The 16242-nt window shown below is 35.5% G+C and overlaps 1 protein-coding gene across 5 annotated transcripts in view; it reads left to right on the forward strand.

The window, feature by feature from the left end:
* Nucleotides 1–16242, forward strand: part of SHTN1 (shootin 1) — an 83406-nt gene that overhangs the window by 18172 nt on the left and 48992 nt on the right. For 2 of the 5 annotated variants that reach the window (XM_058187363.1, XM_058187362.1), the window contains exons 4-7: nt 6427–6521; nt 10668–10836; nt 12906–13003; nt 14041–14122. In XM_058187363.1, the coding sequence (XP_058043346.1) occupies nt 6427–6521; nt 10668–10836; nt 12906–13003; nt 14041–14122 (444 nt within the window). Of the gene's footprint in view, nt 1–6426; nt 9325–10613; nt 10837–12905; nt 13004–14040; nt 14123–16242 lie in introns of those variants that run through there. The other 3 variants (XM_058187365.1, XM_058187364.1, XM_058187366.1) reach the window with 3 other exon arrangements.

The raw sequence follows: 16242 nt of genomic DNA on the forward strand, positions 1-16242 counted from the left end.
TATGTTTGCTGCTTTCAGTTATTTATGAATAATGAAAGCGGGATAAAGATCAAATAAAAACTTTTCCAATTTCCATTGGTGACCTTTGCATATAGACTATTTTGGATATTTATTTTCCATCACTGCTTTTTTTTTTATAAAGTTGGACTACTGCTATTAGTTTTAGATCTCCAGTTTGTCTAGGTATAACCTGTTTTAGAATTGTCATCATGCTTGCCTAAATATACCATAATTGGGAAAGAAGGGATGATGACCATTACCAATTTGTTTCGTATAGATTGTTTTATATTGGGTTACAAGGGGATGGAGTCATCGAAGTCCACTGGGATAACAGCATGAGAAGTAGTATCCTTTATCTCAGGGTCCCCAACCCCTGGTCTATGGACCGGCACTGGGCTGCAACATGCCAGAAACCGGGCCATGCAAACAAGCAAAGCCCCATCTGTGGGATACAGGCAGTATGAGAAACCACGCCCCATCCTGTCCTCAGAAAAACCTCTCTCTGCAGAACTGGTCCCTGGTGCTCGAAAGGTTGGGGGCTGCTGCTTTACCTCGTTCTGTTACTAGTTGGCCATCTATATATGTCTCTTCAAGATAGGCATCTGCCTATCACAGGGCCACTGAGCAAGGATGAAAACTCCATTCTACTCCCAATTCTTTTCTTATAGCAGAAAATAATAATGAATCAAGCATTTCTTAAACCCTTTTAGTTACATTCCTTCTTTCTTCCAGATTTATAATTGTCCCTTCTACGAAGCTGATAGCACAGTTTTCAAAAATGTTCAAAATCCCTCTATGAACTAGAGTAAGCTTAAGAGTCCTAGCCCAGTTTGACCCAATTGGAGTTGATCCAAAGCAAATAAGTTCAAAAAGGACTAAAAAAAAATACTACTACAGAAAATAATGTAGCCAGCCAAAAAGCTCCTGTACATGTGTAAATGTTTGCAAAACATTTGTTCGCCCCGCAGTGGATTTTATCTATAAACATTTGCCTCTTGTACACTTGTGAAAGGGGGTAATGGATTTCTGCATTAAAGTCAGATCTGTTTGTATCTGCAAAGTCAATGTACTAATACATTATCTAAGATGTTTGACTAAAAATCTGTCTGATGTTTTTACAGGGCACAGCTCATCTTCTTAAAGATCTGTTCATTTATTCCTTTGGCATTTCCTTGCCAAGGAGTTACTTCCATTTTGCTAACTTTTTAATCTCCCGTGACTCACAATTGGCATAATTCATCTAGCGTAATGTGTCTTTAAACTCCATTAGTCTGGATAGTATTTCTTTGTCTGAGAGGGAGTAATTTATTTCTAAAATACCTAGCATATGCATTATACATACAGTTAATTAAAAATTATATATTATGGATTACAAGCATTTGATTTGTTTTTACTTTTGATTTCTTGCGTCCATTATCTGCTTAATGGCTTCCCTATTCTTAAAACATCCAGAGTTCTGCTCCAGTAGCCAGAAAGAGACTATTTTTTTTCTTGTTAGCAGAAACTAAAAGCTCTTTTTTTTTAAATGGATGACATTTTTCTTTCAAGGGGTTATAACGAAAAGAAACCTTTGTCCTTTACTTACCCTTTGCACCTATTTTGATACTTTTTAATATGCAGTTAGAGAGAAGAAATCCCACCCGTGTCTCCTATCAGAAAAGCCCTGTTTGCTTATGGATTGAAAGCCCAGGGTTGCAGACTTCTTGAGCTTCACTGTCCCCTTTTAGGTCTGCTGATACAAAAATCAGACATCACCAGATTTAAAATAGGTATGATGATGTTGACTTCCTCTGGCATAAGGATAAACATGTATACAACTCACCCATCTTGCCAAACACCCAGATTTTCCTCTTATGAGACAACACTTCTATTGATCCAGTGTGGGGTCTGAGGATAACAAAACACAGCTAATGGGAGTGGAAAAGCTCTTGTGAATAGCTTCTTGAGAACGATGACAACAGTATCACAGCCTGTTATGTTACCCCTCTGTCAGCATAGTGTGTTTTGTTGGGCTAATAATCATTTTTTTAAAAAAAGCCTAAGCACCTTGCATCTAATGCAGAGTTGTCAAAGGAATTTACGCAGCTCCTGTTTACCCTAGTTTATATATAGGCCATTTATGAAATGCCTCCTTCAAAACGATCCTAAACTTAGGCTATCACCCTGAACGGCAAACATTTTCTAATTATAAGCCAAATTCCTGTGAAAAGAAAGGGAATGAGTATCGCATATAAAAATGCACAAATACCTTACGGCCTATTTGTATTTGTTATGATATTGACAATTCATAAAGCAGGCAGAAAATGTCAAGTAGCTAAGACTTAAAATTCAAAAGTAGTATTTGCTTTTGTAAAATGTCATAGGTTTCTTTTATCTTCCTCTTCACTTCTTTTTCTGATCCTTCCTCCCCACCTTCCTTAAAAAAAAAAAAGACATGTCTTGTAAACATGGCAATAAATGCCAGGAATATTAGGATTTTACAGCAATAATGGAGCCCATTATTTAAATGACAATATAAAAGGCAATTATATTGATGAAGAGCTACATGGGCTTTGTGTCTGTGAATAAACTTGGCCTGTGCTCAGCTTCTATTTGTTCTCTCGGCATAAACACATATTGTGCCTGATTCCTGTTTAATGGGGCCCAGTTTGTATGCCAAGCAGCTGCATTTTAGGCCCTATAGCGTGATTTCATAGCTCTCTGAAAATTGGTTCTATTCAGCACAAGAGATAGAAGGTGGTGGTAAGGGAGGGGGACGCTTCACCACACAATCATTTCTTTTCAATTGGAGCCAGAAAGGTTGATGACAACATGACCATTGTGTGATAATGATAAGACCACTAAGGATCTGTACTTCTCATCAAGGCTTTCACACAACAGCAGATACAATTTAATTCACTGCTCTGTCAGCAGTGCTGATACCATTATGCCGTCTGTCTCCACAGTTATAATCACTGTCCTCTGAGAAATGCAGTTGAAATGATCTTGAACAGTCAAAGAAACTCTCAATTAAGGCTGCCACTTCCAATGTGTCAGATTGTGTCTTATGCACTTGGTACAATTTTCACTTCCAATCCTGTTTATTTACAATGTCGGCCAGCAATTACGCTTAACGTGCCATTTAGTGAGGGTGCCCCTGCCAAGGAGATTGTTGGGTGCTGCAGTGCCATTGAGTGGGAGTTTCTTGCAGTCAATGCCATCAGCGGCTTTTAGTCCCTGATGGGATGCGGGAGTAATGTTGATAATGCAAGTATCACGCTCATCAAGTCATAATTAGATGCCACTCAAATGTGCCACTTGTAATAACAGTGTTGATTCATGTTTTCTCGGTGACTGCAACTACTAATTAGTTAAGTGGTTTTTGGTTGGCCTGCATTTGCTGCATATTATTATTACCCCTGAAAAAATGTTGAGGTTGGAGAGTGTTCTGGCCATTTAGTGTTGCTTTATGAATTTTAATATCAACTTAAGAAGAACCGGGACATCTTAGAAACTAGCACCTTTTCTTTCTATTTCATTTTTAAAGATTTTTTTTCCTCTTTGGAATTTAATCATAATTGCAGGTTAACTAATCTTAAACGAACCGTGAGTTATTTCTAGGAGATAGATATAGATATATCTATACACATACGCATACACACTCAGAACTTTCTTTTAAATTCTCAGCTAACTCTGGGAAGTAATCATAAAGCCTTCTTGCATAAAACAACTGTCTTCTTTTTGGTCATTGTTTATAGAATTTATAGAGTTTTTCATAATATTTATGTTGCATGGATGTGATACAGAAATAGCTAATTGTGATTTCATTGCAATTTCTCCGGTGCATGTTTTACATGTACATATTTTATATGTATAAATACAGTAGTTATAATAAAGCAGTTTATTTTCTGAGCATAATCTATCACTTTATACTTTCAGTTCAGAGGCAGTAATTTCCTTTATGTCACTACGCAACTAAACTCATACAAGCTAATTACAATGACTTAATAGATTTTACTTCCAAGTAACTGTGTATTTGATTGCGGTCTGAAAAAAGTTGGCTGGTAACTTATTTTTTTTTCTTGCAAAATGTGGCACAGTCTACTTGGGGCATTTTTTTCGTGTTGTGTACACTCTTCCCATTTGCTGACAGTATGTCTGCATGGCATGCATTGCTTATTCCTGTTCTTGGCTCATGGCACACAGCAAAAATGGATGGCCTGGGCTGACCTAATAGAAGATAAGCCTCTTAAAGTATGGGTGCTAGTGCCAAATCTTTTGTCACTGTGTTTTTTGATTACATGATCCCAGCATAGAGAATTTCCTTGGCTAGTTTTGGTTTTACCTTTTCTACCCAAGACACAACTGCCATGTGGCAATGCTCCAGGCCTAGCTGAAGCACAACGCATCTCCTTGGGTTAAGTCTGTTTGCTTTCATCTCTGTCATGGTACAGTGCCAGAAGCTCGCAGAACTCAAAAGCATAAATAATAATTATGGAGCGTATCATTCTTCTCATGTTGCTTTTAAGGCACAGTTTTCAGCACTACTCCATACCTATGGAGCTGTAAAGAACTTGATTTTGAACATAACAAACAGATAGACATCGCAACTTCCAATAGTCCAGGAACTTCCTTAGGCTTGATCTAGAACAGGAGTGTCAAACTCGAGGCCTGCAGGCTGGATCTGGCCCACGGGGTGCTTAAATCTGGCCTGCGGGGCCAGCCTGGAAATAGCAAAGGATCGGCCCAGTGTCCTGTTTTGGCCAGCAGGATGCTGCAGGAGGCGTCCGTCCCATCTCCTCTTCCCCAGGACGGCCCATGGAGGAGAACTACAATCCTGATCTGGTCCTCAAAAAAATCCAGTTTGACATCCCTGATCTAGAATATAAGGACTACGATGTAAAATTGGGCAGAATCAGGATACATTTGGGCGGGGGGAAAATGATACCGGGGTTGTAACGGGTGAAATTTAGTCTGTAGAAGTCTAAACCTTTCTCCATTCCCTTGCACACATTTAAAAGCTATGCGATGCATTGAGGTTCCAAAAGAGATGTTAGCAGGCTACAATTGGTATTTGAGCTGCATTTTTGCATCCTTGGTGCAAGAACACTTCTTTTATTAATATTAATAAAAGTTATTACATACTTATGCTCATATATATGCTTATATATTATATAGTTATTTTCATGCTTATGCTTATATATACTGTTGTGACAAATAAAAAAAAATAAAAATAAAAAAAAGAATAGTTTTCAAATAGTATAATCTGGATGACATGTTGGGGCAGGAAGATTGACTTGCAACTAGATGTTTGCCTGTTGAAATGTTTTACATTTAAGTTGGTAGCAATAGGATATAATCACTCCTAATTGTATACAGGATTAATAAAGCATTCCAGTAGGCCTAAATGGGGAGAAATTCCAAACAGGTCTTTTGACAGATCTAAATTCTGCTGATTTCAGAATCAGAATATTTAAATCTTAAGAGAATGAGGCATCTAGGAAATGGAGAACACTTTTCCACAATGTTGCAATTGAGAGAACTTTAATTGTAGAAATGGCTCTAGCATTGACTCAATTGCTCCTAAGTGACCTCTTCCTGATAGAGGTTGGTCAGACTTCTAGATTAAGGAAGAGTAGAGAACGATGAGACAGGAAAGATAGGAGCTAATGAGTCAGTGGAAGAAATCTTGAAATAAAACAGACCAACATCTGGATTAACATCTTTGCTGTTTCTCTGCCACAAGTACATTGGTGTAAAATAAACTTATGATTTTCCCCCATCTCCCCTATTGTATGTAGAATTGAAAGATTTTAAAAAAAGAAGTCAGTCTGGCAACCCAAAATACTTAGTGAAAATTTGAAAATAAAAGCCAAAGAGAGAGTTTTAACATTCTTCCCCAACTACACTACGGAGAAAGGCCAAATAAGCAGAGTCAAATGTAGTTGGGGAAAAAATGTTAAAAAGAACAAAAAATGTCTTCATTAATATGTTCAAAAATAATAGAGAGACAAGATAGAGTATACCAGCTAATAAAAAAGCAAGCAAGCAAGCAAGCACACAAAGAGATAATACAAAGAAATCAGAAACAGCCTGATGGCATCGGTACATCCTAAAAATTTTATCAGAAGACATATGCTTTTATGAGCAACAATTCACTTCATCAGATGCATAGAAATGGGACATCAAAGTGTATCTTTGTAGGACTAGAGCACTGGGGAGGGTTAAAATCAAGAATGTGGTTTCATAATCTCCCAAATATATCATTTCATTATGTTTCATATGGTAGTGTCTGTGCTATATGAAAAGCAGTTATATACCTACTAAAACATGTGATAGTCCAAGAAATATTCATAAGCATAGGATGTTCTTCTGAATAACAATATATGGAGAAGGTTTGACTCATATTAAACTGTATGAATCATGGGTTTTACCCTAATTCTCTAGTTTCTCATATGGTTATTGAAGAAGTCAGCTGTATACAAAACCACCTAGAGATTGAAAAGACATGTCGTGAAAGTGCAGAAGCTTTGGCTACTAAGGTAAGACAATTTTATATTTTACATTCTCTGTTCAGAAGTCACAGTCTTAGCGTAATCGGTTGGTCAGGACAGACTTGCACAACAACCTTGCCAATACCTTCTTGGCTGCTGTGCACTGGACAAACGATGAGATTTACTTCAGAAAACGCGACCACAGTTCTGTCCAGAGATATTTTGGGGTTACAGTCAGTAAACGCTTGTGCATTACTTGGCAGAAATCCTATTAAATTTTATGTGGAATTTCCTCCTGAATAAATATATATATCTACTTTAGTGTGGCATATTTACTCAGTGGTGCAAAATATTGTCAATATTGTCCCATTGAACATGCCGAACTATCCAGTATCTTTTCTTTTCAGTGTTGGTGGTTATACTCTTAGAGTTAGTGCATGATAAAATCCCTTCATGGAGAATAGTTTATTATGTGTTAAGAGTTACATGTTCGATTGGAGAGAAATATAAGGACAATAGAAAAGTGTTACTTTACAAATATGTGCATATATATTCATAAATGTGTTCGTAAATAAATTCATATTTATATTCTTTGACACCTTCCTCCCACATGTATTTTATGCTTCTGGGTTAACAGATAAACAAGTTTAGAAATATACCGAGTGTTTCTCACATAAAAGAATAATGAGCTTTTCAGGGTCTGAATCAAATGGAAAAGTCAGGCAGAGTATTACATTTCAGGTGATTGTTTATGAAAGCAAACTATGGAGCAAGCAAAAGGTGACCTGCACTGCTCCGTTGATTGCATCTAGGTTGATGAATTTGCCAAGTATATAATTTTCTATATTCCATCTCATCAGAAGTGCATTATTATTATTAAAGAATGTTTTTATCTCTTTGGTGTTTTTTTTAGTTGTGAAAAACACATACCAACCACTTCATCATCAGAAAATAGATTGAAGCAATTTTGAACCAAATTTCATTAGCAGTGTTGGCTGGTCCATAACTCCGTGTGTTGGTGTGTGTGTGTGTGTGTGTGTGTGTGTGTGTGTTTAAATTTTCTCCCTACTTCAGATAGAGCAGAAATTCCACAGTAGTATTTTTTTTAAATGTAGATTCATTAATAGTGTACTTTGTATAGGTATTTACTTGATTGTTTGCATAATGATACTATATAAGGTTTTATATAATGAGAACTTATCAGTATGAACATGAATGCATGGATTTTTTTCTTTCCATTCTTTTTATGTAATGACACACAATAAAATAAGACAGTGGCACAATCCTATTTAGCTGGTGTAATTATGATCACTCTGTGCTGTGTGTATAATAATAATTAACTATATTAATACATTGGACAACATGCATCAATCAGATCAATAAATAAATACATCAATACCTAATCGGACAGCATGTACCAATCTACTGCTTTAGTCCTGATGAGTGAGAATTTTAAAAATAGAAAGAACAAACTCTAGCTTTTCTTTGTATCTAAACTAAGCCCCACTTCAAGTCTGATAAATTGCACCAGTATCCAATAGGTCTCTTGAAGCAGTATGTTTCTTACATCCTCAAAATGATTAAGATAATTCATGTAGTTTTGAAAAGAGAAGAGTAATATTTTTACTTTAGGATCTTTTCTTGGTCTTTGATTATTTCTTAAAAATAGAAGCTTCTGCATTGTGTAATGCAAAATTATTCATGGAATGGGGCAGAAATATTATTTTTGTATGTCATTCCAATTACTGACCTTCCTACCAAGTTGCAAGATCATTAGACATGCTTAAATAGAGTGGAGTTGTTCCTTTTGCAGCTTCTGCTCTCACAGCTACCCTGATTTAAAGGTTAGGCAAGTGTATAATGGAACCATTGCATTCTGATGGCATCAAATGCTGATATACAAGATTTTGGATTTAGCATTCCCAATTCCTACTTTTTCATTTTTCATATTTAACTTTGAGCCCCTGTGTTTATATAATAATACAAGTTATGAATAATCAAAGCTACCTTGAAACAATAACCTTTCATTAATGGAACTGGACATTCAAGGACAGAAATGAAAGATGGAAAGGGATTGAAGGGTATGGAAGTAAGTATGATGATTTGGCTTTGCTGTTGTCTGCTATGTTTTATTGTGCTCCTCTCAGAATGGATTATTTTTTGCGGCTCTGTCTTTTTCATCTTGCCTTGTTTTTTAAAAACTAGTTTTAAAAAATAAAATCTATACCTGCTTTAATTAGAACAGTAAACTGTATTTGAAGCAAAAATTTGGCAAGGTTTCAAATGGTGCAGAAGTAATATCTAACCTTAAGGCCTGCTCATAGTTTGAAAAACTTGATGCCTACATTTCTAACCTGCATTTTAAAAATGTTTTTGTTTCAGATCCAACAACAGCATAGTTCTTGTTGAAAAAGAATGCTGGCATTTATATTCATCAATTTATTTCATTTTGTAGTGAGCTGTGGCTGATGTGCTTCCAATTTTACAACCAAGAAAAGCTGTTAGTTAATTTTTCTTTGGGATATTTTTCTCCCTGCAAAGCAGCCATATGTTAGGCTCATTTACTTCATATGCTTATTAACATAGCTTGGAAAATTAATAGTTTAAAAGTATGACTGTGTTTCTGAATGTTATTCCCAGAGTTTGAAATCTATTACTGTATGAAGAACTATTTATACTTCTACCTATTGAGTATGAGTCAGAGCAAAAAAGAATATTTTTTTTATCAGAAAGGCAGTGTTATTCCAAATTTACAAACTTATTTATATGAGTATTTTCTTCTTATGAACTGAGTTTCTATTGACATGACATGATGAAAAAAACCTTATCAATATTACTCAGCATCACCAAGGTAATTAAAAATTGAGCTGTTGTTTGTATACATTATAAGGTTTTGTGCCTTTTCTTTTTTCTTCCTTTTTGATTTTATAATTTATTTTTGTACCCCTTTCTTTATATTGAAGCAGAGAGCAAAAATCTTTAGATTAAATTACCTGTTGTACCACCTCGGGAAAAGGATGAGAAAGTGGTTGCTATGTACAGCAGTAACTTAATCCATTAAAATGTACAACTCACCAAACAAACTTGATGATCATGTATCATTGGATTCAATTAAATATGTATAACTAAAAGCACTGGCCCACATTCAAAAGTTTCCGTCTGAGCTTAAGCCTTAAGAGTATAAAGTTTAGAACTCTATGAATTCCTTCTAGAAAGCCACAGTATATTCATGGATGATTAAAGTCAGTGTGTATCTTTACAGAAGGGAAGAGCTGTTGTGTACTTACTGGAGCTTCAGAAATGCTTGAATTCTGGAGAGGGGCTCGAGTTCCCAGTTATAGCAATATCATGCCCTTCCTTCTCATATCCTTAGAAGTAGCAGCTAACAAGATATCCTAAAGCGGGAGGGGGGGAGGGGGAAGGTTGACCTTATGAACCCATTTCTCTTGCAACTTAAACAGTAAAGTTATAAAATTTTGTAAAGTTGCAAGTTAGTTCAAATCATTTCTCAGGAGCCATGATTTATAGATGTATATATTATGGAGGTTCTGAATTTTGAATGAAGCCCTCAAAATTTCTATAAAAGTTTTGAATTATCATTTTCAATACGATAGCAGAAAATATTAAATACATAAGTTATATAATTAATATGACATTAATGGTAATTTAATTAATCTTATATTTAAATTAAATAAATAACATATTTTTTAAACAGCCTTACCCATATTTGGGAATCTTGTTCCTCAGATGCAGCACAATAACCAGATAGAACCTTAGCCTGAAAAACTGCCGATATCTGCTCTATTACACTGAAATTGATGTCTCAAGAAATGCCAGTCTTATTATATTTATAAGACCCTTTGTCCTCTTCTCTTTTGCTGCTCATGCATCACTCAGTATAGACAGCATTAAAATATAACCACAAAATAGAATAAGTCAGGCAAATAAATTGTATTAAATACTAAATGAAAGTCTTCTTAAATAAAGAGGTTTTATAGATCACAATTAACATGCCATGCTAGAAGGATAAGGAATTCCCTAATTTAAGTGTGGCTAATGAAAAATCCATTAATTTTGTTCTCTTCAGCCAAATCCATTGGCGACTTTACAAACATGACATGTTTATTTTTCCTTCAAAAGGAAAAAAAAATTAAGGAATTCATAGCAACAGAATATGTAATTGACATTTTGTAGCTGAGCAAAGAGAACAAGACTCTGAAAAGAATCAGCATGTTGTATATGGCAAAACTGGGGCCAGATATCATTACTGAAGAAATTAACATTGATGATGGAGAATCTTGTACGGACACAGAAGTTAGCCCTGGAGCCTGTGACTCGATGGAGTGCCAGCAGGTAATAAAAGGTGAGTGCTTTTCTGAAGATTAGAGTGGGTTTTCATTTTCAAAAAGTGAACATGAAGATCCAGTTTCATTGTAATAGATACCCTTCCCTAATCTAACAGTTTCCAAATGTGTTGGATTTCAACCCCTCTAATCCCTCATTAGAATAGCCATATGCTCTGGTCTTTAAGAATAATGGCAAGTGAATTCCAATTCAGCTGAAAGCCACCAGAAAGATAAGGCTATTACACTGTGAGAAGTGTACATGTATCTTATTATACCATTTATATGCATTGTAGCCGGCACTTATCAAGTGTACTTCTTTTCCTCATTGTAACATCAAAATAAATAAATAAATAAATGATGAGAGATGTTGAAATTGGCTTCTGTTGTTCAGTAGCCTGGTTGTCCAGTAGTTAGGTCCAGTTCTTAGTTCAGGTCAGTTTAGATGTATAGAAGCTACTTGCTAATTCATGACAGAATTTACCTCACTCCCTTCTAAGGGTGAATTTCTATGGTGATGCCTTCCCATGTTTCTTGATTCCATATTATTTACCTTGGGATATAACACAGGCACATCCACAGGGAATCACTAGGGTATTGATAAAACTGCCCCCCCCTTTGTAATTGTGTCATGATATTCAGGCAAATACTTACAGAGTTTGTTTCATCAAAATGTTGGAATGTGCATTTTGTGCAACATTTGGATAAAGCCTCCAGCTTCTGCTGAAAGACATGGTGTAAGGAGTCAAACAAACCAACCTAAAAAAACTAGAACACTAAATAGATTTCTGAAGAAGGAACCTCCCCATTCCTGAAGCAGAGCCCTAATTAGTCGAAGTCCTATGTTGAAAGAGGACAGCAGCTTGCTTAGAGTAAGTGACAAGCTCACAAATCAAAACAAGACCGTTCAGCACTAAACTTAAACAGAAGCAGCAAGAACATAATAGGACTTACCAGCAGGACAGCAGAAGTTTAGATGCTTTATTTTGGACTGACTGACAAGTGTCTGGATCACTCTTTAGCTCAGGAGGGGGAGGTTAAACCATTGGAATTAGATTAAATAGCATAGCATAATCTTTTGCAGTTCAGTTGTAGGCTTAAATCAAATCAGTTTACTGACTTAAACCAAGTGTCGTCCATAGACTCATAGTTTCAGATTCTGTACTGCTTTTGCAGGCCGGCCTTCCATAAAATGGGGATTATGATACTGAATCAAACAATGTATTTAATAAAGAAATTAATATACAGTTTATAACATGCTGAATTAAACTATGAATTGGCCTCTATTCAGGAACTCTAGGAAAACCCACACTCACTTCCTTTTCTTGCATTTATTCTGCTATAAAATTGATGTTTATGAACAGTTTCTGATAAATCTGATTATACTGATTACTTTGAAACTAGTCCAGTTTTTTTAAAGTTGTAATTTTAAAATTATTTTTGTCCCCCCCCGCGTGTTTGAATGGTATGGTTTGGAGGGGGGGAGGGGTTACATTGATTTTTAATTTTTTCCTGAAATGATTATATACTTTTATCCTAACTATATTGTTGAGGGTTGTGTGAACTGGGAGTATTTAAATCTTAATTACATTAAAATGTAGTACTTTAATATTATTTTATAGTGCTAAATGGCACACAGCTGTTTATTTTTATGTGCCTTAATTTTGAATGCTAATCTCGCTAGGTAGTGATTTCTAGTTATGGTTTTCGGCTCTATCATTTAGAATGATGAAATAGGAAAGTAGAAAATGAGATGACAGCTATTAGAGTAGAACTGCTGAATAAGCAAATAATTTTTGTGCCTTTCTTTAAAAAGAAGCTTTCTCTAAAACTGAGAGATAACTTGTATAGCAGAGTTGAGAATCTTCCCTTTCAGAGTTGAAAATCTCCACAATGAAACTCCCCCAACACAGATTAAAGGGCTAGTTAACCATTACTGTTTGTGAGAACATCGACATGTGAAACCTCTGCATGCTTAATAATTCAAGAAACAGTGAATGCCCTTGCTCTTCAGCTTTTCTACACTTACCCTGTTCCTTTTTGTCTTAAAATGAAAAATGAACGGCCACTGCTGTTCTTGAAAATGAAGATCTGCGAGATCAAATTATCTCACTTCAAGAAGAGAAGAAGACTGCCGTCATTGAGCTGGAAAACCTGAAGAGCACATTTGTAGAAGGAATAGCAGAAGTAAGTATTTTAGTTAGAGGGCTAAGAACCACTGTACAGGCAGCCTTCGACTTAACGACCACAACTACAGTTTTTCCATTGTAAGGTTGCCAAGTCATGTGACCAGATGCGATTTTACGACTATTTTTAATGTGGTCATTAAGATCCATCTTCCCTAATTGTCAGTTTTTTGTCAGAAATATCTAGGAAGTTTAGAAATCACTGTCATATGACTGCAAAAGACTGCAATCGACTGTAAATGCAAGCTGGTTGCCAAGTGCTCAGATTGTGATTATGTGACTGAAAGAGTGATGTGGTTGTAAGAGCGAGGACAGTTTTTAAATCCTTTTTCCAAGGTCATTGTAAACTTTGAAACATTGTTAAATGAACATTTATAAATCGAGCACTTCATATGCATCGTCAGGGTGTTGCTACCTGGTTGTTTGTTATTTATTTAATCAAATTTATATAGTCGTCCATCTCATGAAAAGTGACCCACTATATAAGTGAATAGATTATTCTCAGTTGCTTAGATTGGAAGCTGTGATTTTTATGGTAGATATTATGCTACTCAAAGCTAAAGCAAGAATTTTTATCTATACATCTTAATAATATCCTGTCCCTTTTTAAGCTGTCTTGCTAGCTAAATCTTAATTCTCCATAAGCAAGGGCTTTCTCTGCATGAGCTGCAAAGTATTTAATTGCTACCTCTCAAGGCAGGCTCCATTTAACGTAGCATTTAAAGCATTCTAGCTGTTTTAATACCATTTGGCTATAACCTTGACCAAAGATGTTAGGAAGTAAATGGGAAAAGGTTGTTTCAGATTGCTTTTTTAGCTGGAAATCCAGCAGTTGTTTGCAACTTGGTACAGAAACTAATACATCACTGAAATAACTAAGAATATTGGTACACTCTCTGGTTGCTGTTATTCACTTAAAATTGATAATTTGATTGGAAACTTAATAGATTTAAAGAAAACTTCTTGAATGTTCATAGCATTATTATTAGTGTTTAAGTTTCTCTGATAATCTCATTATTTGGCTCATCTGTTTTTCAGATAAATAAACTAAAGGAACAAAATGCAGTCCTAGCATCTGAAGTTCACAACCATCACAAGGTGTTGGAAAAATGTAATCGAAGTACGTATGTATGCTTCTCTAGAACGCTTAATGGTAGTACTTTAATAGCTAATGTTGTTGCACTGACGGACAGATAGATAACTGATGTAACAGAGATCCCAGAGCATGGACAGATCTCTGAATCTACTGCACAGATTCTACTAGCCAGAGATAGCTTAAGCTTTTAATGGAAATTCTATCAATATCACCTGTGAATAATTATAAAATTTAGATGTATTTATTGCAAATTTCCACACTCCTGTTATCTGATCTTAGAAGCTAAGAGATGACCACTTATCAGATTTTGATCCACTTGATGAGAACTTCTAGATCTACGTCTGAGACAAGGATTAGAGTACAATATGTTACTGCCACATTCTTGTGGATATTGTAATAAGCATTGTAACTATAAAACCGACCAATCATCCTTACACTATAGAGAATGTATAAGAGGTTAATCAAAATCAGCGAGAAAATCCAGGCAAATTCTCACCAGATTTAACTTACCTTAACTAGAAGATGAAAATTGCATACTTAAATGTTTTGCTTTCTTATGAATGCCAGAGAAAAAAAGATGCACTTTCATATGTTTAACATTGTTAACTTGGTATAGTAAAATGGTGCAGGGACATGCCTTGAGATAAAAGTTGTTCTTGGTTGGAGGTGTGCAATAGTCACTTTCCAGAAAGCACTGCCTCTCTTTGTAATTCTACCGATCCTCAAACAATCTTATCAGAACTCAATTTATGTTCACACAATACACTTAGCCACATTTATTATAACCATGGATGCACAATTTTCAGAATGTGTGCAACATACCAGACTGTAAACTAATTGCTTGGCAAATTTTGCACTAAAAAGTAATTTATTTAAGAATGGTTCAAAACTACAGTAGCCTTAATAAAAGTGATTTATGACGTCCCTGAATTTATGACTGTCACACCACTCCCAGGGTCATGTTATACCAATTCAGGCACTTGGCAACCAGCTCGCATTTATGACAGTTGTAGCGTCCTGCAGTCACATGGTTCTGACTTTTGACCTTCCTAGCCAGGTTCTGACAAGCAGTGTCAACTCGGAAAGCCAAGCTCCTTTAATGGCTGTGTGATTTTCTTAATAACCACAGGATATTTTTTAAAACTACCACCGTAACAATAGCTGTAAAATCAAGTCTGGTCATGTGATGATTTGTTAACAATATGTGTCTGAGTCCTACGCGTTATATCCCAAGGTAAATAATATGGAATCAAGAAACATGGCAAGATTGTTCATTTTCCCCCATACCTGTTCATAAATCTTCAGCAACAATGCAATTTATTTAGCTAGAACTGTATCTGAGGAACTCTTGGCTACCTTTGGTACATACTTATGTGTTCAGGTATACTTCTAAAATGAACTGTATTATTGCACTATTTGCGTGGCAAGACGTATAAAATAGAATAATGTCAATTTATAAAAGTTCCCGATTGCCTGGAAGAAACTTTTTATCACTGCAACTGTTTCTATATAACCATATTAGATCATACTATGTATAGTATGATCTAATATGGGTATATAGAACCATTTGCAGTTATACTATACATAAACCTATATATAGTATAATCACATAGGTTTATCTCCTATCATTTCATGTGATTGCATGGAACTTGCTGCCAGTGTTGGACTGAGGAAACAATCATCTTCTAGACCCTGAAGTATGGTTACATGTAGCAGCTGTAAGACTCTAAGACAGCCAAATCATTACTCTCTATCAGAACTTACTCAAGAAATGTAAGAATCAAAACAAGAAACATCAAGATGACTTAGTGTGCTAATTGCTACTTGATTCCTTTGAAGATATTGATATATTTATAACCGTGGCCGTTGGGTCATAAAATATTCTGTTCCCCATTCATTAATCCCATCAATACTTATTTATAACTGAAGTGGGAAATATAATCTGAATTCTATGATGACTAGTATTCAGGTTCCTGAATGATAGTTAATGATTTAACTAAAACCATATACAGATTAACTCACTAGGCTTAAATAAGATTGTTAACATTTAATGATTTTGGAAGAGTTATAATGCCAAAATATTCAGAATCAATGCATATGCCATTATTTTGCATACTGGAGCCGTGGTGGCACAGTGGTTAGAG

The sequence above is a fragment of the Ahaetulla prasina genome, chromosome 6 (genome assembly GCF_028640845.1).
Source record: "Ahaetulla prasina isolate Xishuangbanna chromosome 6, ASM2864084v1, whole genome shotgun sequence".
In the NCBI taxonomy this organism is placed as follows: domain Eukaryota; kingdom Metazoa; phylum Chordata; class Lepidosauria; order Squamata; family Colubridae; genus Ahaetulla; species Ahaetulla prasina.